The 24,124-nt window shown below is 37.0% G+C and overlaps 2 protein-coding genes across 2 annotated transcripts; one reads left to right on the top strand and one right to left on the bottom strand.

The window, feature by feature from the left end:
• Positions 1-448: 448 nt before the first annotated feature.
• Positions 449-10,441, bottom strand: tmem268 (transmembrane protein 268). The gene is made up of 9 exons (XM_005796491.3): positions 10,120-10,441; positions 7,508-7,643; positions 6,191-6,285; positions 6,003-6,110; positions 4,436-4,588; positions 4,249-4,359; positions 3,663-3,752; positions 3,244-3,462; positions 449-1,755 (listed from the first exon to the last, which is right to left on the bottom strand). The coding sequence occupies exons 2-9, from the start codon at positions 7,620-7,622 to the stop codon at positions 1,588-1,590; spliced, it is 1,059 nt and encodes a 352-aa protein (XP_005796548.1). The 5' UTR covers positions 7,623-7,643; positions 10,120-10,441; the 3' UTR covers positions 449-1,587.
• A 1,641-nt stretch (positions 10,442-12,082) lies between these two features.
• Positions 12,083-24,124, top strand: neu1 (neuraminidase 1). The gene is made up of 7 exons (XM_005796492.2): positions 12,083-12,336; positions 15,216-15,405; positions 15,539-15,801; positions 20,908-21,090; positions 22,297-22,516; positions 23,473-23,705; positions 23,794-24,124. The coding sequence occupies exons 1-6, from the start codon at positions 12,250-12,252 to the stop codon at positions 23,691-23,693; spliced, it is 1,164 nt and encodes a 387-aa protein (XP_005796549.1). The 5' UTR covers positions 12,083-12,249; the 3' UTR covers positions 23,694-23,705; positions 23,794-24,124.

Genomic DNA, 24,124 nt, shown 5'->3' with positions numbered 1-24,124 from the left:
TGTGATGGTAGACGGAGGCGTGCAGCTCGAGGCCAAGCTAAACGATCTCAGAGACACCAGATCTCTTCAGGAAGCTAAATGGCCATCTGTGATCTCACAGACACAGGTTGGCTCCACTCCTTCTTATTTTCTCTCTAATCTCTTTTTTAATCCAATGCAAGCTGGGTTTTCTCTCTTTTTTAACTAGAAACCCTATCTGTCTGTTTAAAAATGACAGAATATAATTTTTTTATCTTAATTTTTGGGAGATAAACAGTGACTTTCTAAGAAGTATGTTTATAGGGTGAAGTTTCAGCCTCTCTGATATTTACGCTACAGGGTTGTCATTTGGACTCTAAAGCTGCAGAATGTAACTTTTACAAAAATATTTTTTTTATATTTGTTGAAACTGTCACCTTGTCATGACTGTATGTTATGAGACAGATAATATGTGAAAAACATTTAGCTCCTTTGCCTTCTCCCAGTGCAAACTAGAATCAACCAATCAGAGCCAGGAGGCTGGTCTTAGTGCTGTCAATCACCCTTGCCTGCACCTGCTCATCCTTATAGCATAGTGTAATATGTCATGAATGCTAAATCTAGTTAGCATGGCCACCAATTACAGCAGATTAATGGTTTTCCTGTTGTTTCTTCATCATTAACACGTTTAACAGCGTACATGAAGATGATTGGCAGCGCTAAGACCCGCCTCCTGGCTCTGATTGGCTCTTTTTGGCTGGGAGTGGTGCATTTCTTCAATCACAGCTCAGAGAAGAGGTGGAGGTGTCTGGGCTTTTCAAAGATTTTCTGTCTCATATTACACTTTCACAATATGGTGACAGATTTTAGCAAATATGTAAAAGATATGTTTTATAAAAAAAAAATAAGTACTGCAACTTTAAGATGGAGAATAGAGATCATGATTCAAAAAGCTGCATTTTCTTTTTGAGTATTTTAGAAAAAAATATTTTGTTACATTCCAGGGCACATTGTACCAAAAATATTCTAAATACTAAAAACCAGATAATATTTATTATGTCCTGATGCATAAAAGCTCAAACTGAAAGTGGGTGTACTTTCTTTTCTCCATTTGATCAAGAGTTAACGTGTGAATCAATGTGATTAACATTGTATCCATCCATTCCTTTTCAACTAAAGGTCCTTATAGTTCACAGCACAGAAAAGCTTTCTTCGTGGCTCACTATATTATACTATATATACATCAAACAGCTCTACAGCGTAATTATCATTTGTATAAATAATTTAAACAACTCTAGATAGTAAATATGGTGGTGATTGTCATGTATAAACCATTATAAATGCTGTTTGCCAGCAGTTGGGCTGAATGTTGACAGCATTTGGCTGAATGCGAACAAATTAACACCCAGGTGGTGCAAACACAGAGCTGGCAGAAAATCAGAAGCTAGGCAAGTAAAAATAAAACAAGCTGCCTCACAGGATGAAGAGAAAAACCAACAACAACAAAATATAGAGTGTTACGGTCCCAACGAGTCCATCAGCGGATCAACGTAACTTAAATCCACATTGGCTCCAGAAGGATAAATCCTGTTCGTTTGTCTGTTTGCCTTCAGTTTTCAGTTTTCTTTTTTATTGAAGGACTTTGGTTTTAATGTACTGGCAGAGGCAGACCGGAGCCCTGGTGCAGTGGCTCCTCAGGGGCCGCAGGCGGTGACGGGACGGCCCCGACAGCCTCTCAGACATTAGCAGCTTCACATACACTGCACCGTAGGTCATCAGAAGTTGGTAGGCTTTAGCCTGAAAGAATAGAGCAAAATTGAAAGGTCACCAGAGGCGAAGTTAGAGAATCAGGAGGTAGTCTTTCTCCATTATTTCACCTTCTTTATACAACGATCTGTAAGTATTGGCAGCAAAACAGCCTTCCAAGCCATGGTTCTGCCACCGCCATGCTTCACAACTAGCATTGTATGGTATCACATGGACTTCTCCAAACAAACCCAATCATTGTGACCAAAGAGCTTAATGTTTGCCTCGTCTGACCATGATTGTGTTGATTTTGGACCAGGCGTTTCCTTTGTGTTCAGTCCATGTTGGTGTAAATCTTGGCATCCAGTTCGTGACAGCAGTTTTGTTTCTGTTGATCGTGAAATTGTGCAAAATGGAATTCTGCTGGAATTTTGCAGCAAAGCACTTATTTGTAGACAATTTTCTCCTTGGACAATGCACAGCTGGCTTCCCAAGAGGTCTTAAGGAACTGCAAATTTCATTGAAAGTTGAGTGTATCATTTGGAACTGTTCAATCCTAAATACAATTTCCTAAAAATGCTGCATAATTAGGCTGCTTCAACCACTGTCCTCTGCTGTGAGAGAGGTTTGACTGACAGACTGGCCCACCAGAACATGTCGGCATGTTTGTAGTTAACAATAGCCAACTCAGCAACTTTCTTGTTATATTTATCAACATTTCAGACAAAAAGTTGGTGTCAGCCAAAATCGGAATCGGGAAGTTAGGCTTTTTATAGATCGGTAATCATGATCGGCCAAAACACTGCAATCGGTGCATCCCTACTTCACACCAAAAATGGATCATCACTGAGACACAGAACCCGTCGAGTCCCTGAACAATAGGAAGACTAGACGCCCTATAATGTTTATAAGTGGACGTTTCTGTTTGAACGGCTTCAGTCATACATTTAGGTTTTTCAAACAGAATTACACAAAATCCATTTAACCCTTTCATGCATTAATTATGACTCTTTATGTTTTTCCAAAGTGTTTTTGATTTTCTTAAGGCATAAAAAAGATGGGATTTTTTTTTAGTAGAAAACAAATTGTTCTAGTATTTTTTTCTAGATGATCAATTGTAATTTTTTCCAATACAAAGTTGTTATTTGGAAAATACATCAGTGGTATTGGTGTTTAGGCATTACTTGATGTCTACAGTAGAAGGAGGGACTGGATATTTCTGAGTTCCTTTTTCGTCTGTCTGCCATGTTGGATTTAACAAAAATGTTCTTGCAATGGCAGTGGATGGCCAGTAGTTGGCATCATAGTGTATTGTATGAGTGTCCACTTCAGTGGTCTGTGTGCATTTATAGCATAAGAATCCGCAAGATACACAAGAAAATGGCTTTGAGATAGCTGTCTACTGCAGTGAAAGGGTTAATACCTTAATTTGTACCAAACAGAGCCTCAGAACCTGATCAAACCTGTTTTTCTTACAAACAGGATTTGTTTATTAAAACATCCCCATACACACACTCATCCCCATGATTCTCATCTCACCTGAGCAGGTAGTGAAGTTTCAGGAACAAGGCTGTAGTTAGAGGTGACCTTTGAGTCCCCCCGCTGGCTGGACGGTGTACTGCACCCCGTGTCCTCATTTCTCAGCAGAGGTCTGTTTTCATCAGAGTCTTGCTCGACATCTGAACCGCCGGCCTCGGGGTTGATGGGAGGGAGCTCCGTCACCAAGACTAGATGTGACATTCTGCTCTTCATGGTTTTCTGAGGAGAGAGACTGATCTGATTGTTCTGACACAAGACTGGAAACCACAAGTACCGCAACCCCCTCGAATTCATGCTTAAACTGAGACAAAGACGGCTTCCCAAGCAAGGAGTTACGCTTCTATTTAATATGAATGAGGGCAAACCAGCGGAGCTTCAGTAAAGTCAGTCAAACAGCAGGCCACTTGCAGTCGACTCACCTGGTTTTCATTTGTCACAAAGCTGCGCTCCTCTAAAGTTTCACACAGCGTCCTCCAGCAGTAAGACATGTCCCAGTACACGAAGTACAGCTGCAGAGACACACAAACAAGTGGAAACAAACGGTTTGTGAACCTGTGATCTGATTCCAGCTTGGTAAACAGCATCGCAAAGATCAACTGGGGTGAATCTGCGACTTTATAAAACTTCATCTGTTTTTGTCATGTTAGAGCAACAAACTTCAGTGTGTTTTTACACAGAGCAATACCTTGCTGTACATAGTTGTGCAGTGAAAAAATTATTTAATTTAGGTTTTTTTCAGATGAACTGAAAGTATTTGTTATCTAGTATTTAGTGCAAATATCTTACTACACTTGAAATAAGACAAAACTAACTAATCAGCAAGATATAAAAGCTAGTATTAAGTGAATAATTCCTTTATATTGAGGAAAAAGTAGGTATGAGACAACATTTATGCCAAATAGTAAATAAAAGTGAGGAAAACGTTCAAAAAGTTGATTTTTCTTTACATATTTTGTAGCATTTGTAGCAAAATTAAAACACACTTTTCAGATTTTAAATAAGTACCTGCATGTGTCCGGTGCAGTTCTGGATCCAGTCGGCAACGCCCACCATCAGCTTATGTTTCATCATTCTCTCATTCACCTGGATCAGCCGAACGTCGATGTTGATATTGATCTGGTTGAAGAGAAGAAATTTAGTTTGCTTCTGAATACAAACGTGTCCAGTTGTGCGTTAAAACGTAGCGCTTTACATTTTTGTTACTGTGATGAAGAATGTAGATGATGGCGGTGGTGAGGAGGATGGAGACCAGGCTGACGGAGAGAATGAGGACCCAGTAGTCGGTAACGGTGATGTACAGGTGGAGGGTTGAGAAAACCCCACACCACAGCACCACATAAAGCACCTGGTGGGAGCAAAAGATTCAAAAATTTAAGTATATCCATCTGTATTTCTAAAGAATGGTCCAACGGCAAGTTTTTCTTTCTAATATATACTCAAACTGTCATTTACTCATGTAATCTTACAATAATTAGGATTATTGTAAGATTGAAAGATGTAAGATTAATTTACAATTCATTTTAAACCTTTTTACACATTTTTTAAAATCAAAGATGCCAATAAACACACTGCAAAAACATGTAATCTTAAGTATTTTTTATCTTGTTTGCAGTGCAAATATTGAATTAAGACAGAAGAAACTCAGAAGTAACTCATCAGCAAGATTTAGAAGCTTGTTTTAAGTAAATAATTCCTTGATATTGATGAAAAAATACTAATTTAATTGGAAGATTATTTAAATTATAACATGTGGAGATGGAGAATTGCCACCAGGGGGCGGACGTTTGGCAACCCCTAGTCTAGTCAAAGTCCAAAACTAAACCCAATAAAGAATTTGTAGTAAACTTGAAAACAGACATTGACAGTGTGCCTCTAATTAACTTAGCAATTAAGCAAAAACAAATGTCCAACTTTAGATAAATGCAGCAAAAAATGGTTCCACAAAACATCAACTGAGGTGTTTAGATATCTACACTGCAAAAACACTAAATCTTACCAAGTCTTTTTTATCTAGTTCCTAGTACAAAGATCTTAGTACAGTTGAAATAAGACAAAACTAACGTAAAAGTATCTTTTTAACAAGATACAGCAGCTTGTTTTAAGTAAATAATTTCTTAATATTGATGAAAAAGTACAAGTTCCACTGGCGCCGTTACCTAGCAACGCCTGCCAAGCCTCGCCCGTAACCTAGCAACCAAGTTGTAGTTCTACTGTCAGATTATTTCACTAAAAACACGAGGAAAATGTTTTGTATAAGTAAATTTATCTGCCAAAGTAACTAGTACTTTTTTAAAATCAATATTAAATAATTATTGATTTAAATCAAGCCTCTATTTTGTGCTGATTAGTTACTTTTGTCTTATTTCACATGTAATAAGATATTTGCACTAGAACCTAGACTGAAATACTTGGTAAGATTTGGTGTTTTTACAGAGTGTGACTCTTTGGTTGCACACCAACCAGATCATTTGATGAGTTTATTAATGCAGCACTGTATTTATTCGTGTATTTATTTATTTTTTTGTTCATTTGTTAGCATAATCTACAAGACCAACTCACAATGTTCGTTAGAAGTTACACAAGTAGTTTTTGTCACCTGATGAAAGAAGGAAATGCTCGCTTCCTGTGTCTACGTTACTCATATTTTGACTCTCTAGACAAAAATAAGTTAATAAGGAAGATTGAAAAAACCCAAAGTGGTTAAAGAAGTGAAAATGAAGAAGTAAAAGCAGAAAAAGATTTGGCTAAACTTTGAATACCGGCGCTAGAACAAAGTGGAAAAGGCCCGAGTTGAAAACCATGTATCTTCTGATTGAAGGGACATCCAGAGCTGTTTTCAGTGGATCTTCCATGTCTGTCACAGGAATCTGATTAAAACATACAGTAAAAAATAATTAAAACTAATTAAAATCCTGTATTCACTGTAAAATGAAGTGATTTGACTAACTTCAAATCCTTCCTGCTCCAGTTTGGATCGACAGAGATCCAGATCAAATCTGGGGTTCAGCGTTGAACTGGTCGGGATCGCCGCGATACACTGACCTGCCAAAGACAAAAAGAAAAGATTATTTAAGGCATACTATATATACAAATATATATAACAAATTACATCAATTAAGTTTGCAAAATTCACGCAAAATCAATCAATCTCCACATTTTTTTCATGATTTTACTGCAAATCTTTCTCAAAATTGGTCAAAAACCTTTGGCTTAAGTGACTGTTGCCTCAGCCTTAACTAGATATCAAGTTATAGTCCGTAAATAATACGGCGAGTAATAAAAAGTCACATTTAACCTCACACATTAGCTCAAATATTAAGATTTCTTAGTACACATATTTCTAAAGTAGCTACAGAATCTGTTATTTTGATTGGAAAATGCCACAAAAAACAATCAGAAAATCCTTGTGGGACTGACCAGTGTAAAGAGATGTTCAGTGCTTCATTTAAAAAAACACAAACAAACAGCTGTTTCTTCATTTTTTAACGGTTTAATGGTTTTATCGATACATTCTGGCATAACCGGCCCGTTTAAAAAGATTTTTGATTAGGCCCATAACTGAGTTTTCAGCCCTGATTTAAGGGTTTAAACTTAAAGAGGGGCAATAAATGAACAAATCAAACTATGTGGAAACATTGAAGTGTTTGTTCAAAAAAAAAGTCATCTTAGCACATTGAAACTGTAAAACATTCCCCAATGAATCCATAATAAAATAAAATGTGACCAAAAAGCATAACAACTTGTAAAAAAGGAGGTGCTGAATACAAATGTGTAGTAAATGTTAATTTTTTATTTATAAAATAATGTAAAAATAAAGTATTGTTTTCCTTTCAAATCCAAATAATACACTACTTTGTGTTTGGTTATCACATATAAATCTAATACAATTAATGGAAGTTTGTGGTTGTAACATAACTTAACTCAGAAATTAAAAATCTACAAACTGGTTTAAAAAATAGATATTTTTAAAGTTATTTTTGTAAATATATTTAGATATAACTAATAGCAGTCAACCAGTTAATGAACCTAAACTCAATTTGCTTATATTATGCAAAAATATTTGTATTTGATTCAGTCGAAAAGTTTCTTGACTGACAATAAATCTAACTGAAGCATAAAAAAATAAATAAAATAAAGTGAAATGGCGCCACCTGTTGATAGATATTTGATGAATGAACATTAATTTCATCTGAATATAACATAACTCGTAATAAATTCTAGATATTCCTTTGATATTAAAAGAATAAAAGCTGCATGTCGGTACCGTTTGTCCATTTGGATCTGTTGTTGTTGGTCTGTTGGTCCGTTTGGGTTCGTCTGGTTTCAAAGTCCACAGCAGTCTCCTCCGACGCCTGGCAATCCCCATTCCTGTCCTCCATTAGGTCAAAGGTCACAAGGTCCTGAACAAAAAATAAAAATAAAATCTCTCTACCAACCTACTTAAACTTTAACTGGTCCAGAAAAAAACCCCATAATTATCATTATTCTGGGGATTTTCCTTATTAATGTGACAGTAACTTTATAAACAAAGTCATCAGTGGAACTAATATAAAACTGACATAAACATATTTTAGTGTTTTTTTAAACACCAACAACAATATTCACTCTGTTTCTTAAGTTGCTGAAACCAATGTTGAAAGGTCTTTTAAGATTGTTCAGTTGAAACACTGAAGGTTGCAGAAAACTAGCAAACAAACGGAGCAAATAACAAAATGTCAACAATATTCAGGGCAATAAACCGCAGCAGCTGCAAAACAGTAATATATACTTAAAATAAAAATGGCTGAATGCCGTCATGACGGAAAAAAAGGACAGCGTCTAACACCAAATAGCTAAAAGTAAGAAAACAGTTGTTCACTTTTACAAAAGTGGCAAATGCTAATGCTAATGCTAATAGCTTAGCTGTTGAATAACGTGAGTGAAGATTAAAAACATTTGGCTGAAAATAGAGAATTTAACTGGTATAAATGGTTTTAAGTTTAGCTAATGGGCACTTGAAATTGTTCAAAACATTTTAAAATAATGAGTTTAATTTGGAGCAAAAACAGTTTGAAAATGGCCGCCGCTAACTCTGAAGCTAATAGCTTTACTGGTGAAAGTTTATGAGCAAGAATGGAAAGAATGTACAATTAAAACAACTGGATTTATACGTTTTGCATAATTCATATTGTATGGAGTAATCTAAAGTATATTTTAATGAGACGTTTTTTAAATAACTGTCTAGCTCTGTGTGAAAGAGTTTCAAAGCAATCCTCTTGTATTTACTGCAGACTTATCATTTGCATTAAACAGGTTTTGCTTTCGATAAAACCTGTTTTTCAAATATCAAAGGCCATAAAGTGAATATTGATGAACTAATGGGTGAAAACTGCAGTTATAACTAACTCTGCATAATTAACAGCATTAAATAACACCGCGTTACAAAAAAATAGGTTTTTAAGTTGTTTTCCATGTTTTTTCAACTGAATTAGGACTATTTTTGCACCGCTGAATCCAAAGATGACGTCCATTTTTCTCAATCTGGTCAGGTTTTTATTCTAATTTGATTTATAGAAATCTTATCTTCTGACTAAATTGATGACATTTTTGTGACAATATCGGTTCATTTCTGTTAATATTTGTCATCCAATAAAGGTTTTTCTGTTTCCTAACAGAGTGTATTAATTAAATGTTACAAACTTGGATTTCTGTAAATTGAATAATAAACACTGATAAGGGAAAGTCCATGCAAATTGAACTTTGTTCATCTCTCCTCCTCCTCATCACTCATTTATCCCAGATCCTCAGGAAACTGATCCAGATGTGAGAACAAGTTGTGCATTTTGATGTTCATGTTGCTCCATAGTTCAGAAAGTTGACCCGATTGTGCAAAACCAATGTGATTTTTGGATGCAGCTCATCAAAATGACCCTGAAACAGTTGAAAAGGCCCAGGCAGCGTTTTTGGCTGTTGACCAGTGTTAAGTTATAACCGGTTTCTAAAAAGCTGCCTCGGGCTTCACAGCTGGTGCCATGAGCTCTTCTGGGTCGATACGTGAAGTGGAAAACTTTCATGGTTGATGAAAGCAGAACCTTTATGTCAGAAAAGCTTTGAAAACGGCCTCAGGTTTTATCTCTCATAAACACGTCGACTGTTCACTTAAAAGGCAGAAGCATGACAAACAGCAGGAAACTCGGTTACTTCTGCTTTTACTTCCTACATGACATTTACTCTAGTGACACTGAAACTTCGTGCTCTAATTCTCAGACTTAGCTTTCAGACCTTTTCTCCGTTTTATTTTTTAGAAACTGTTTTCAGTTGTGTTTGTGTTAACAGAATCAAGTAAAAATCCCTCTTACAGACCCAACCTTCTCCCTCCATCAGCGGTTCTGTCACATTTTTGGCAGAGAGGTGTGAAAACACAACCCCACCTTCTTGAGTTTCTTTCATTTTCACTTCCTCGTTAATGAAGACCTGCTGACACACAGCTCTGATCGCCTGATGGTGCAGATTGCATGTATGCAATAAGCAGCCTATCTTATCGTAAGCAGCATGCTGAGTGCTCTGTCACCACACAGACCAAATTACTAGTAAGAAAGTCGCTATCTGAAAACGGCATCTTTCAGTGTGTGGCGTTGCTGTAAACATGACACCAATACATTTCCTGCTCAGTATAAACTGAACTTGAATATTGTGAGTTATGTTCCAAGGATTAGACGTCACATCTTTTAACAGAAAAGCGTTTCTTAGCCTGTGTATCTTTGAACAAAAGGAAGTCTGCTAACGTTTTTCAAACTTTTTCTCAATTAAAAAGTTTGATTTCAGTGAGAAATGGAATCAAAAACCAGCGTTACGGATCCGGAGATGCTGTTTTTAGTAGGACCGAATGTTTCCCACCTGTGGCTCAGATGAAAGTCCATCTTCTGGTCGATGAGTCTCCGCGTCGTCATTCTTCCTGAGAAGTGAAGAGCCTTTTAAACTGGTTCCTTGAAAGCAGCTGGTTGCCAGTTCAGACTTTGACTTTTCTTTCTTTTCGTGTCTGAACGTGTTCAGCTTGTTCCTCTCTTTCGCTCTCTGGCTTGTGACTCAGATCAGCTGCGCCTCATGACTGCAGGAATGCGGTTTGTGATCCTCATGTCTGCAGGAGGAGCAAGAAGAAAACCGAGCTGAACTCCTCTACGGTCTAAAAATGACGTCTGGATTCAAAATAATTGTTTTTTTTATGCATGAAGTGCTTTTATTTGATCAGGATTTGTAACGATACGTCAGCTTGTTGACGTTTTATTGGAGCTGTTACACATTAACTCATGAAGTCCAAAGAGTCAGAAGAGGTCATACCAAGAGTACAGATATTTTTATGGTTCTTTCACTGAAGACAAAAATATAAATAAATGGGAAGTGTCCCAACCACAGAGCTGCATAAATATAGAGAAGTGAGTGGGTGAGAGACTTCATGATGTTTAATATCTTTGTTTTTTTTAACTAAAATATTTCACATAAGGTTGTTTAACTTGGAAATGAAAGTCCAACTGCTGCCTTGAAAATGCAATTTAAGTCAATAATTGAATTTTTTTGCTTTTAACTCAGAAATTAGTTCATGAAGTTGATTTAATAAGAGACAAATTGTCTGAACATTGTTTTTAACTTCATTAATCTTGAATTGTGAGTTTTAACTTAATGCTGCAATCTGAACCAAATAATAATTTCACAATATGTAGGGAAAAACACCTAGTTATAGAGCACAGATTTCTCACTAAACCTGTAAGAAAATTGCTTTTTACTGAAAGAAAAATTCAGTTTTCCAAAACACTGGAAGCGAATGTTCTGCTTACACTAAAATTAAACTTCCGGAACAAGAAAACACAACGTGTGACGGATTATTAACATAACACACAAAAAGGAAAACCCCACAAGCGATTGGACAACTAAAAAGTATAATTTAAAAATCTCTGTTCCACTGGAGACTGTTTATATCCGCTGGAAAGTTATTGAGTTTTTGGGCTATTCTGCCCCCTTGTGGCTGAATTTGGTAACTGAACCCAACCCGCTTTGTAGTATTGCTGTATTACAGTTGAAAAACTAAGTAAATCAATTAATAACTGAGAGAAATGCTTTTATTGTACAGTTTTTATTGGGTGATTAATATGAAAAGGACCAGTTACAAATTACAACTTGATGTTTGGGTTTTAGATTTTTATAGCGATGGCGACAGAAGTAGCAGTATTGTTGAATATTGTTGAATTTCCACTACTTTATAATTTTGATAACATGCTAAGATTGCTACCAATTCCCTGTTCTACTTATATCAACTGCGAATATTATTAGTACTATTATTTTTATGGGTTTGTGTTGTGAAACCGTAGCATTCATAAAAAGATTAGGATCCAGATCCAAAAATATAGAAAGCAATCTAGATTGTTATTAATGACGACAATCTACTACTAATAATAACAGAAGACGCAATAATAGTTGACGAGAGCAACTAAATCTGAAATGTAAAAGTAGCCAAGATTGGTAGTTATAGTTATAATAGTCATAGCAGTAGTAGCTGTAAGTTTTCACCTATACATACATAATAACAAATTAACATTTCTACCATTTTCTTTATTAATATTTCACTATTTCATAATAATATTATTAGTATAATATTATTATTTATAGTAGCAGTAAAAATATGTAATAGTAATATCTTAATAATTACACAAGTTTGTGGAAATAATACAAACACAAAATTAAAAAGTAGCGCTTCCTAAAAAATTAAACAAAAAAAAGTGAACGGAGACGAGGTTTATGGTTTTGATAGATGCGACGTAAATTGCGTCATTTCCTCTTTTATTTTGACAGATCGCGGCAGTCACGTGACCTCCTGATCATATGACCTACCGGATAAACAGAGCATAAAATGTGCACCAGTCAGTGAGAGACAGAGTTGGTTTTTAGTGGCTTGCTTGGTCGCTCGGCTCCCGTTGCGTTTAATTTTATCTGTTCGGAGTGAAGAAGAAGAAACTTGGAGGAGCTGAATCCAACATGGAAACCGGAAGTTGGACTTCTGCTGGGTTCTTACTGCTCAGCGCGCTGCTCTCCGGATGTCTTTGTGCCTACAGCCCGGCTCAGGTACACTGAAACTGTTATTAACCTATCATTATTATGCTATAACGCTGTTATTTGCTGGTAGAAGCAGGTAAAAGCCGTGCCAATAAAGCTGTTGAATGTAGTGGTTCATTTAAACCGAAATGGAGAAATTCAGTTATGTCATCTATAAAGCAGATGGAGTGTCAAACTCCACCCTCTTTATTCCACATTTACAGGAGCCAGACTTTTCTGTAAGGCTGATTTGGACTCGTGATTTTTTTTACAGGCTTTTGGGGAAAAAAAATATTCCAAGCTGTTTATATCTGCTGAAAAGTTTTTGAAAATTGTCTTTTTGTCACTTAACACAAACAAATGAACCATTGCACTATTACAAATATTCTATATAACCTACTGTTGTGCATGAAGAGCAACATTGAAAGTAAATGCCTTGGCAGTTTCATATTCACAGTGTGTCAGATTACATTTTTTTAATTGTATTCAATTATAATTCAGTTCCACCTGGATACAGTAGTTTCACTGACAAGATTCCCAAGGTAAAAACTCTACATATCTTCATATCTCAAGATTTCAAAATAAATCGGATTTGGGGCTAAAGATGCTAGGAGCCCCGTCAATTCAGATTTCCCACATTATATTCTACTTTCTTATTCCTATTTGTTTGGTTTTCTATTTAAGATATCTGCAAATATGCTCTCACCAGCTTTATTATTAGGTACACTGGAAGTGAAGCTAAAACTGAGTATCAGGCGGAAGAAAAACTTGGAAGTTATGCAATTTAGAAACTACAAGGGTTGTTGGATTTACAAATAATGAATAATAAAAGGCAACAATGGGTTAAATAACCACTGAATACAATCAAGGTATGTTGAATACCATTGCAGCCTTAAATCAGAAGAGCCAAAGTAACAGATGCCCACACCACATGTCATTCATGTCAGCTAAGAATGGGAAACTTTGGCAATAATTGGCACCAACTCATCAAAACTGAACAATAATAGATTGGAAAAACGTTTCCTGGTCCAGTGAGTCTTGATTACAGTGGCAACATTCATATTATTGGGTCAAAATTAGGAAAAAAATAACATAAAAGAACTGATCTATCCTGCCTTATATCAATGGTTCAGGCTGGTGGAGGCATTGCGGATATTTTATTGACACAATTCAGCATTAATTAAGCACCCAAGTATTGCTGCTGATCATTTCCATCTCTTCATGATGACTTCCTCTGAAGGCTGCAGGATAATGCACCATGTCACAAAGTATAAATCACTTGAAACTGGTTTCTGGAGCATGATAGCGCCATTCTCCAATGGCCTCCACAATCACCAGATCTCAATTCAATAGATCAATTTATGTGGAGACTTGCATCATAGATACCCCGCTGATAAACTTGCAGCAACACTGGGGCGTTACCATGTCAACAACAGAAATATCTGAGAAATGTTACTGATATTTTGTTGAATCGATTCCACAAAGAATTTGATCAATTCTGACGTTGCCGTCTATTCAGTCTGTAGAAATGTTATCCAAAGAGTGTAGTCTTCTTATCTGCGCAGAATATTGCGGACATATTCAACGGAGAGTCTCACATTTCAGATTTCTATACCGGGCCAATCAGCGAACAGAGAACTTCTGAACGATGACGTAAATTTTCTGCGTTGTTCTTTTTTTTTTTTTTTTTTTTTATCAACGGCAGCGGGGAACGTGAACGATGACGTTCAGTCCGTGTTGGTCGCGCTTACAAATACTGAATTAACATTAACAGTCGCCTCGTTCGGCTCGGTACGTCTCTCTTCGCAGCGGAGGATGGCTGCTGACAGCGTACGCAACGTCCAGTACGCTTTACAGCGTCGAACTGGCGCGTTACATACGTCACGGACGGACGTTAGCATTGGGTAAAAATTTAAACTTCAACAGATTCCATGCTTCCATATCGTTTGTATGAAGCAAAACAAAGAAAAAGGGGCTGTTTTTTAATTTTTTAATTTTAACCAGACTTCTTGCTTCTAGGAATATTTTTTATTTATCTTTTCTGTCTCCTCAAACCTCCAGTCAGTGGTGGGAGATGATTGTTTGTACGGAGCCAGGTTCTGCTGGAGGTTTCTTCCTGTTAAAGTGGAGTTATCGTCATTAAATTCTGAAAATACTTGGAAGAAATTTTGTTAAAGGGCAGCATTGTTTAAAATCAACGTTTTTTTAATGTTTATATAATGGTATAATGTTATATAACATTATAGTAAACACTTGGTGGTACTGCCTGAGTTTATTATAAAAACTAATTATCAGCCCAGCTTTCCTAAGAATGGTTGTAAATGCCATAATGGAGGAGCATTGATGTGATCACTTAATGAAGGCGGAGTGTAAGACAGAGGAGGAGCTTCTTAAAAAGACAGAAGCATCAAATTTAACTGGTTATGGTTGATAAATTCAGCATTATTATGACAGCGAAAGGTAACATAGCTACTTGATTGTGCTATAAAACGGCACAATGTACCTGGAAAATATATATTACCGCCCTTTAAGAAAAAAGTTTAAAAGTAGAGTTTGAATGTTGCTGATGATATAATATATCCGCAGTCATTCCAGATGTTAAACTCCAAGGCTCATTAGAAAGGTGTTTACATACATTCTAGTATTATTCAGGTGTAATCATGTTTTCTTCACCTGTTTGCTGTTTTTTCTCACAACATGCAGAGAAATGCGGGCGAGGTTGCTCAAGGCTTTGCTTTGTTCTTCCCTTTCACATACTCACCAGACTGTAACAAGACTGCTGATGATACAGATATTTTTTCATGCCTCAGCCTGTTCTGCTCTCAAACATTCAAACTATTTATCCTTCCCTTTGTCAGCCTTTACTATCCTCAACGCTAACTCTTTATCACCTTTTCTGTGTTGCTTAGCTTGACCCGCTGGTGTTTGAGGAGCAGCTGCTGTGGGTGAGCGGCGCCCAGGGTCAAGTGAACACCTACAGAATCCCGCTCATCACTTTTACTCCCCAAGGAAGCCTGCTGGCCATCGCCGAGGGCAGGAAGTCGTCGTCCGGTGACATAGGAGCAAAGTTTATCGCAGTGAGGCGATCCACTGACAAAGGCAGGACCACCACACTGAAAAATATCAAATAAAGCTTCACATACTTATGGGTTTTGGATAGACTCTTAGATCACGTTAAAGCATTTGGTTTCCAGAAAGTTGAGGTCTGTTTCACTTCCATCATCTGCTACAGGAAACACCTGGTCTCCGACCGCCTTCATAGTGGACGATGGCAGCTTTACGGATGGCTTGAACCTGGGCTCCGTGGTTGTGGACGAAGAGGCCGGTTCGGTGATTCTGATCTACAGCATCTGCTTCCACCTGTACCACTGCAAGCCGGCTAGCACCATGATGGTGGAGAGCTGGGACGACGGCCTGAGCTGGAGCCGACCCAAAAACCTCTCGGTCCAGCTGGGAGTGAAGGCTTTCGCTCCTGGGCCGGGATTCGGCATCCAGGTGAGAAAGGAGATCCCCGATATGCTTGAATAACATCGCATTAGAATTCTTCATACATGAACTGTAAGAATCCTGGTTGGACTCAATAAGACTTGGGGACCCCTTCTAAAATATATTGATAACTTTAACTGAAGGATTGATTTGATCTTTGATGTGATCAAATATAAGTCGTACAGAAAAGGAGGTGGGTGAGACCTGAGAATTAGTGGTGCACCGATTACAGTTTTCTGGTCGATCGCCGATTACTGAGCTCTAAAAAGCCTGACTTGCCGATTTCAATTTTGGCTAATACCAATTTTATGTCTGAACTGTCGCTAAATATAGCAAGAAAGTTGCAGAGTTGGCAACAGTGGGGTGAATATTGTTAATTGCCAACGTGCAGACCTGACCTGGTGGGCCGGTCTGTCAGCCAAACGTCTCTCACTGCAGAGCAGAAGAGGACAGAGGTTGGTTTTTAGACCTTTGCCGAGGTAGACAAGATTGGTAAGTATCAGCCGATCTCCCAAAATTAAGGAAATCTGTGCCGATAAATCGGCTGCCTGTGTTGAATTCATAGCTCTTCTTAGCTAAATTAATACACCTCTAATGAGTTGTTCTTGTTCATTTATGCCACTTTTGTTCTGTTTTTGTATTTTCTTTATGATTTTTTTATGGCCGAATTGAAAAAAGAAGACAAAATTGTTTTGTTGTTGCTTTGATTTTTCACAACAGATCCCTCAATAAAACAGTTTGACACGATACACACACGCTTCCAAATTGCGGCAGGCATCCTTAAAAGGTTTAAATTAATACATCTAAAATGAGAAATTCTGTAAATTGGCCTTAAATACGTTAACGCAAGTCCTACATTTTGTCGTGGCATTACTATTTAATTTTGTATTTTATGTAGTTTATTTTTCTCAGTTGAGGCTACCGCTAACTAGCTGCTAATAAAACCTTGTTAGCTAGCTTGCTCTTTTGTTTCTATCATTGGTAAGTGTAAATTATCTCCATTTGGCTGGATGACACTTTTGTTGCTGTTGGAAATATTAGTTTAATTAGACTAATTTTAATCAAATCTTGATCATTATATTTAAGAAAAATGTTCTACTGATTAAGTTATATATTGATTAAACTATGAGTCTAAATCTAACCTAAATTGAGGCCTACTCAAAACAATCATGATCAGTCTAATATTTCAACATGCGCTAAAGTTTAAACATCATTAAAATTAGCATAATTTAACTAATCTTTCTAACATTGCCAACCTGTATGATACTTCGTCTTTTCTCGGCACTACTATATAAAATATGCCGTTTTTTTGTACATTTCTGTTATAATTTAGGTCTTAAAGTTTATTCATAGCAGTCTTAAGATGTCTTAAATTTGAGTTAGTGAAACCTGCAGAAACCCTGGCGTGGCTGTGCTGGTTGCTGGGAGACGGAGCTGGGAGGCTGCAGTTTAAAATGTAGTTTTCAGATTGTCAAAGTAACAATTTTCCATCATATTTATCAAGGAGAAGGACGAAAAAGTTTTAGATGTACAAGCAGAACTTCATAGGGTTTATTACAACTTTTGACAGCATTCACCAAGTGTATGCGCCCACTGCTCTATCTCAGGTTAAAATTATTTTTCAGGAAGCCACACTCTGTGTAGTGGCAGCATTTTGACTGAAACTTTGCTGATAAGGTGATGAAAACAGGACAACACTATTGGTGTTTCCTCCTGCACAGTATTACTGTAACTGATGGTGGAGATGCAGAAAGTGCCTACAGCAAGGAAAGCAGCAGCAGAAACCTGTTTAGCGAATAATTACCTTCAAATTGAGAAGGTGCGCCATGTTTTCTGCAATCCAGTCACATTTAAAACAGTCCTGGAGTGTCTGCAGATCCAAGTTCAGTTTTAATTTAGGGATAACAACCACAAAGAAAGATTTTTAACTGTTAAATTAGCAAATCTTTAAGCTGAATGGCCTGTTTTACAGCTGCATTTTATTGCGGTCATAAGAAATCACATGTGCATGTTATATCTTTCACATCACATGCACATAGTTAGAGGCTTGAGATAATTATTTTAGAAGAATCTTTCTGAGTCACTGCAAAGGTATTCAGCTCCTGAGTGAGCAACAGCGTTTATTTTGTTTCCTTCATAGCTAAACATTGAACAATTGTGGTATTTTTGTTTTTCAATTCTGTTTACAATAAAACAGGAAACGAAATTAGTTCTTGTTTCGAGTCAGGGGAAAAAAATCACCCTAAAAGCCTCAATAAACATCAGATGTGGGCAAAGGAATATGTTGATTTCCAGGTTGCAAATGTTCTAAAAAAAAAAATCATCCACCTGGATTATTAAAGCTGAATTTTGTATTTCATTTTGTTGTTGTGTAGCTACACTGAGACTTGCCATACTCGTATATAATTGTAATTGCGTTTATCTGATCTGGTCAGAGTGAATTTGCAACATTTTGTCAGTTTGTGAATGAAAACTGTTTGTGGACAGCAACAGAATCGTGATTTTCAGCCTGGCTGTTTAGGTTGATGTGTTAATTTCATACATTTTTACCTTCCTTTGTAGTTTCACTCCATACTGAAAAGAAATGCCCTAATTTATCCATCCTTGCCCCCAGTTTTAAGTGTAAAATATTGATATGCGTGGAAATGTTGCGTTTTTTCATGTAAGCTGGAGCTGGAAAAACAAACCAACATGTCATCTCCAGTTTTAGGTTGAATCAGGCCAGGTTGCAGCGAGAAAACCCGGTTTTATGGATCCCTCTTCATGCAACACTCTGCATGTGATGACATGATTTTATAGCAAAATTAGCCACAAGCGAAGCCTGCCACAGTCCATTAAAAGTGATGTGAAACCTCTGAGATGTTTGCTGTTGCGTTTGGTGTCAGCAGCTTCTTTCTTTATGAAATGAAAACGTTTCCCTCTGCATCAGCTCAGATGTTTTTTCAATTCTCAGTGAAAGAAAGAGAATCCCAGCCTCAGTCGCTTGATAATAAAAGTTGTTCTGGGCATTTTGTTGCAATCCAGGAGACAGTCAGACTGAACAGTCTCCAGGCTGAGTTTTATGTTGGAAAAAAAAACATTGTTTTAAAATGTAGCTTTATATTAAAGCTAAAAATAGAGCGTGCAAAGAGCAGATAAACAGTTTCCAAAATGAGGAACTGCATGTTAGAGCTGAAACCATCCAGCATAATTTTAACCTTTTATGTTTTAAAAACAACATTTTATTGACTCACTTGGATTATCTGTTCTCCTAATATCAATACAAGTTTGAGTGATTTGGTTATCTGTTGGTGGACAAAGAGAAGTGAAAATTATCTCCCTGCTTACAACTCTGCAAACATTACTGGGCGTTGCGTCGTCTTTGTCACCATCTTTTTGCCCAGTGACGCAGGCTTCAGGCAGATAATTTGTTTAATTTGCTCCCATTTTGTTTGTTTTCTTGTGGATTTCGGTGCAGATACTCGACAGGGCAACGCTTTGTGATGGGCCAAAGAAAAAAATAATGTAAAGAAATAGCTTTTATTTTTGTTTTTGCAAAATTACCAATAACACCATTATACGCACCAACAATTTCTTTACTTTTTTCTAATATGACAAAACTTTGTCATGTAAGATTTGCAATGCACGTCTTTATCCGACATAATAGCTGTTATGTTACTTGGTTTTTTAATTTTTCTACACTTCTAGTAAAGTTATGCTGTAGCACAGGAAGGTAGATTTATTTTTACGTGTTTTTCAGACCTCCTCCAAAGGGAAGGATGTGATTGTGGAAGTTGCTGCAGCTGGGTATTTTGAGGACATTTTATTCCTGGTCCAAACAGGAACGATGGACTTTGAAAGTGCTGTTTACATTGCGGGCACCAGATTATCAGTTACTGTGTCGCTACAACCTATAAACAAAATAATTCATGAGTTTGTTCTTTCCTTTGCCTCTTTTCCTACAAAAGAGACCTTGAAATCTTATAGTTTAGTATAAAATAGGAAGTCACCTATTTAAGGTACATTTAAGGTACATTTATTTATTTTCATTTTCATTTAATTTGATGCGGTTCCTCATTCAGGCATCTCTCTCACATGATTGCGGATGAAATTAGAAGCTTTTTTTCCATTTGTAAGCAAAACCAACAGAAGTTTTCCAACACTAAAACAATCTATCTTGCTTTTACATCTAATCTCTATTTATGTTGTTTTTATTATGCATCCTTTGTTACAAACGATCAGCCATAAGTTAAAGGAATGCTATGTTATTGCATTTTCGGCTATAAAGTATTTGCTTTCTTATTTAAAAACGGAATTGAATTATTTGTATTTTGTTATGTGTTTATTTTTTTTAAAGAATACTTTATTTTGGATTTTTGTAATAACATCACAAGTATTAACTGACAGGACAAAATTGGTTCACAATAAAACACAATTCAAACAATGAGACATACCTAAAGTAAAATAAGTTTATAATAATATAACACAACAACCAAATGACAAGAAGGACTGGATAGGGGCGAGTAAGGTGGGGGAGGAGGGTAACCAATAAGGATGAAATAAAAATGTATATGAATTGGAAATAGGTTGAGAGACAGATGGTATCAGATTCGCCCATAAATCCTGTGAGTCCAGCTCCATTACAGGAAGATCAGTCAATCCAATGTGCTGGTAGATTTTGCATATACCTTAAAAATGACTGCCACGTTTTATAAAAAGTCTTACTTCTATTCTGCATCCAATAGGTTATTTTTTCTAGGGTCACACAGCTAATGATCTCCCAAACCATATTTTAATTGGAAGGGGGGCGTCTGATTTCCACTTTGTTGCAACACATTTCTGTTATGTGTTTTTAATACCGTATGATAAAAAATCTGCAGAATGTGACATTTTTTCTTTTCGATTAGTCGTCAGAATAAACAATCAAGTTACTAAAATAATCATTTGTTGCAGCCCTATACAGCACTCTGGCAGTTTGTGTCCAGGATGTGTGGGGTTTGCAGCAATATTAGCTGCCCTTTTTCAGACAAAAACTGTGATGCATTCATTCTGTTTACCTAAAAAAATGATAAAAACCTGTGTGATAACAATAAGAGCTGTTAAATTCTGCACCCTTTGTGTCCTTTTGCACTATAGAAGCGCCTTGATCCTGCAAAGGGGCGGTTGGTGGTGTGCGGCCATGGGACGATTGAGGGGGACGGAGTGTTTTGCATCCTGAGCGACGATCATGGAGAAACGTGGCGCAACGGAGCAGCCCTCAAGAGCATCCCTTACAACCAACCGAAGAAATCTCAGGACTTCAACCCTGATGAGTGCCAGGTACATTTCTGTCCAGACAGAGAGGATTGCACGCTGCAGGATCCCATTTTTTGTTTTATTTATTGCGCTGTTTGTAGCAGAAACATGCTGTTTTCTCCAACTATGACTAAGAAAACTCCAAGTATTTCAGCAGTATGGTGAGCAGTTCCAAATTTCTTTTGTTTTTGCTTTTTGTTTACATTTAAATGTTTTACATGTTAATATCAGGTAAAGTCACTGAAAAACAGCTGATGTTAGTCTGAATCTGAGATCTAGCGCCCCCTGGTGACTGCTATGTTTTTTTTCAACACAAAATCTAGTTATGAAAAGTTTTACTACTATCGCCAAAGGTCTTGAGGGGTTATCATTCCTTTTTTTACAATAAAAATTTAAAATAAAAAAATAAAAAAATAAATCAAACATGCAATATTACAATTTAAAAAAGGAATTACTTTAGGTCCAACATAGTTTCTCAAGTGTTTGCCTTAATAAAAGTAAAGATTCTCAACTTTTTATATTGAATGTGTTTTATTTTACTGTTTAGAAAATGTTTTTACTATACAACAACGAGAACTTCATTCAAAAACCTTTACTGCATTTATCCTAGTTTAAAGAATGGTTGTGCTCAAGTCCATCTTTTGAGAAAGAAGTCTCAGGAAGTTTGCTTTCATTTATGACAACAAAATGAAAGCAAAAAAAAATATGATTGATAAAAGAGAAATGCTTTGTGTTGTATCCAACATTTAAAAAAAACAAACAAAACAGTTTTAGATCTATATTAAAATATATTCCAAGGACTGCAGACGGTTCCTGGGTCCCTGATTCAGGACAAGATAATGGATGGGTGAACGGAACAAAAATTAAACAAAAATAATTACACATTCAACAGAAGTTCAGATTCCATTTTTCCTATATTTTCACTAACTAAAACTCGGTGTTGGATAATATTATCCCTTACTGGAGACTTTTTGGCCACACTCACTGCTTTTACAAACAATATTTATTTACTTTTAATGCAATAAATGATGCGTTACTTAATACCTGATTGCCTCAACTGCAAAGGTTCAAACCTCTGTTGATGTTGCACCAAAGGTCTCCATTTTTTATTCTATAAACAAAATAATATTTGGTATTTTTATAAGGATTTTGAGCTTTGTATGCCCCGGAAAACAAATCACTGTTCCTAACATACCTCCTTTCTGTCCGTCTGTTTCTGCCTTCCTGCAGCCGGTTGAGTTGATGGACGGCAGCATCATGATCAACGTCCGGAACCAGAACAACTACCACTGCCACTGCCGCATCGTGGTGCGCAGCTTGGACGGAGGCCTGACTCTCCCCGTAGAAGAGCTGTTCTTCGACACCGCGTTGATTGATCCCGCAGTCGCGGCTGGAGCTCTGCAGAAAGACGGAGTGCTCTACTTCACCAACCCGTCCAGCGACCAAAAGAGTAAAAACCTTTACAAATATTCGCTTTTGTTGGTAAAATCAGAAGAGATAAAGTTACCTAGCTTAAGCTACGTTCATACTGCAGCCGGAAATGACCCAATTCCGATTTTTTTTTCGCCTTAACGCGACCTGAATCTGATCTTTTTATGACAGTTTTAACAAAACAGATCGGATTGTTTTTCGAATGTAACCCAGGCCGCTTGGATCCGATACGATCCAGAGTTTTTCAAATGTGACCTGAATCCTAACGCCCAGGTCGCGTTCATCTGAACGGAACGTCATTGATACTCGACAAACGTCACTATTCTGCGTCCTGATACGCGCAAGTAGGAAGAAAAACAACAACGATGGCGGACGATAATGAGGATTAAGTTGTTAATATTCTGGCTCCGGTCGGACAACAACTTTAAAATCAATAAGCTCCTCCGTTAGCATCCATGTTTACTTCCTCAAACACGGAGCTCTTCTTCTTGTTGTTATTGGCGCTTGACAAAAGACGTTAAGTAGCATTATCGCCACCTACTGGTATACTGGTTCGTAAGGATTTAAATCTGTCTGTCTATCTTAAATTTAGTTTACTCAAAAAATCAAATAATGATTTGTATATGCTTACTTACTACCCAAGTTCTTTTTTAAATAAAAAAACCTAACATTTTCCTTAATAGTTTCAAATTCTCTCTTCATATAGCTTCTCTCTTTTACTTTTTTACAAACACTGAGCACTTCTTCTTCTGCTTCTTTTTTATGGCAGTTGGCGAAACACTGAGTACGCTCTCTAAATGTGACATTATTGCTCCCTCTACTGCGCACGCAGGACACTTTCAGGCCGTTTGCAGTTCACACTGGAGATCATATACAAGTCGCATTTATTTGGAAGTGTTTAAGACAAATAAATCGTAATTGGGTCCATCTAGGCCGTAGTGTGAGCCATATCCAACCTTACTGAACTCTCCTCAGGAGTAAACCTGACGCTACGATGGTCGCTAACGAACGGAAAAACCTGGGAGAACAAAGCAGTCCAGATCTGGCCGGGGCCGAGCGGCTACTCCTGCCTTACATCTCTGAACGGTGACTCTGTAGAAGACCAGAAATACATCTTTGTCATTTATGAGAAGGGCCACAAGGACATCATTGAGACCATCTCGTTTGTGAAGATCCACCTGTACGGCGGGCGGTAGGACAGGTTGGAGGTAAGAAGAAACAACACCACCAGGAGTCAATCGATGAAAATATTTTCACTTTCCTCTGATTTCCTACTTAATTCTGTTTTGTTTTCAGATCTAAACCTTAAAGGGAAAAAGGATGCAAGAAGATAGTACAACAACTTTCTCAGGAAGAGAATAAGAGACTTTTTAAACACACTTAAAAAAATGGATGTTGGAAAAAGGAGGCCCTGCACTGTGAATTTCCGGCTTCTTCATCTGTTTTTCCTACTTTTATTATTTTTATAACAAAATCTTGTTTTGCCAAATAATTGATGAGCCTCAATTTGTATTTTAATGGACAAAGCATTTCTGAACAGGCGATTCTTGGGGAATAAAAATGAAAGAATGATTCATCGCTGCAAAATCACAAAGTCTTACCAAGTATTTTTGGTCCAGTTTCTAGT

This window comes from Xiphophorus maculatus, chromosome 13 (genome assembly GCF_002775205.1).
Source record: "Xiphophorus maculatus strain JP 163 A chromosome 13, X_maculatus-5.0-male, whole genome shotgun sequence".
NCBI lineage: Eukaryota > Metazoa > Chordata > Actinopteri > Cyprinodontiformes > Poeciliidae > Xiphophorus > Xiphophorus maculatus.
The sequence above is the reverse complement of the archived record's forward strand: the minus strand, read 5'-3'. Positions and strand labels throughout refer to the sequence as shown.

What these genes read in the sequence shown, in the direction of transcription:
- tmem268 (XM_005796491.3), bottom strand. Translation starts at nt 7,622, where the DNA reads ATGGAGGACAGGAATGGGGATTGCCAGGCGTCGGAGGAGACTGCTGTG. An exon ending in CAGATCCAAATGGACAAACG is followed by an intron (nt 6,286 to 7,507) that starts GTACCGACATGC and finishes TGTCTTTGGCAG; the next exon opens with GTCAGTGTATCGCGGCGATC. An exon ending in ACTGCACCGGACACATGCAG is followed by an intron (nt 3,753 to 4,248) that starts GTACTTATTTAA and finishes GTGTCTCTGCAG; the next exon opens with CTGTACTTCGTGTACTGGGA.
- neu1 (XM_005796492.2), top strand. Translation starts at nt 12,250, where the DNA reads ATGGAAACCGGAAGTTGGACTTCTGCTGGGTTCTTACTGCTCAGCGCG. An exon ending in GAGGCGATCCACTGACAAAG is followed by an intron (nt 15,406 to 15,538) that starts GCAGGACCACCA and finishes CATCTGCTACAG; the next exon opens with GAAACACCTGGTCTCCGACC. An exon ending in TCAACCCTGATGAGTGCCAG is followed by an intron (nt 21,091 to 22,296) that starts GTACATTTCTGT and finishes GCCTTCCTGCAG; the next exon opens with CCGGTTGAGTTGATGGACGG.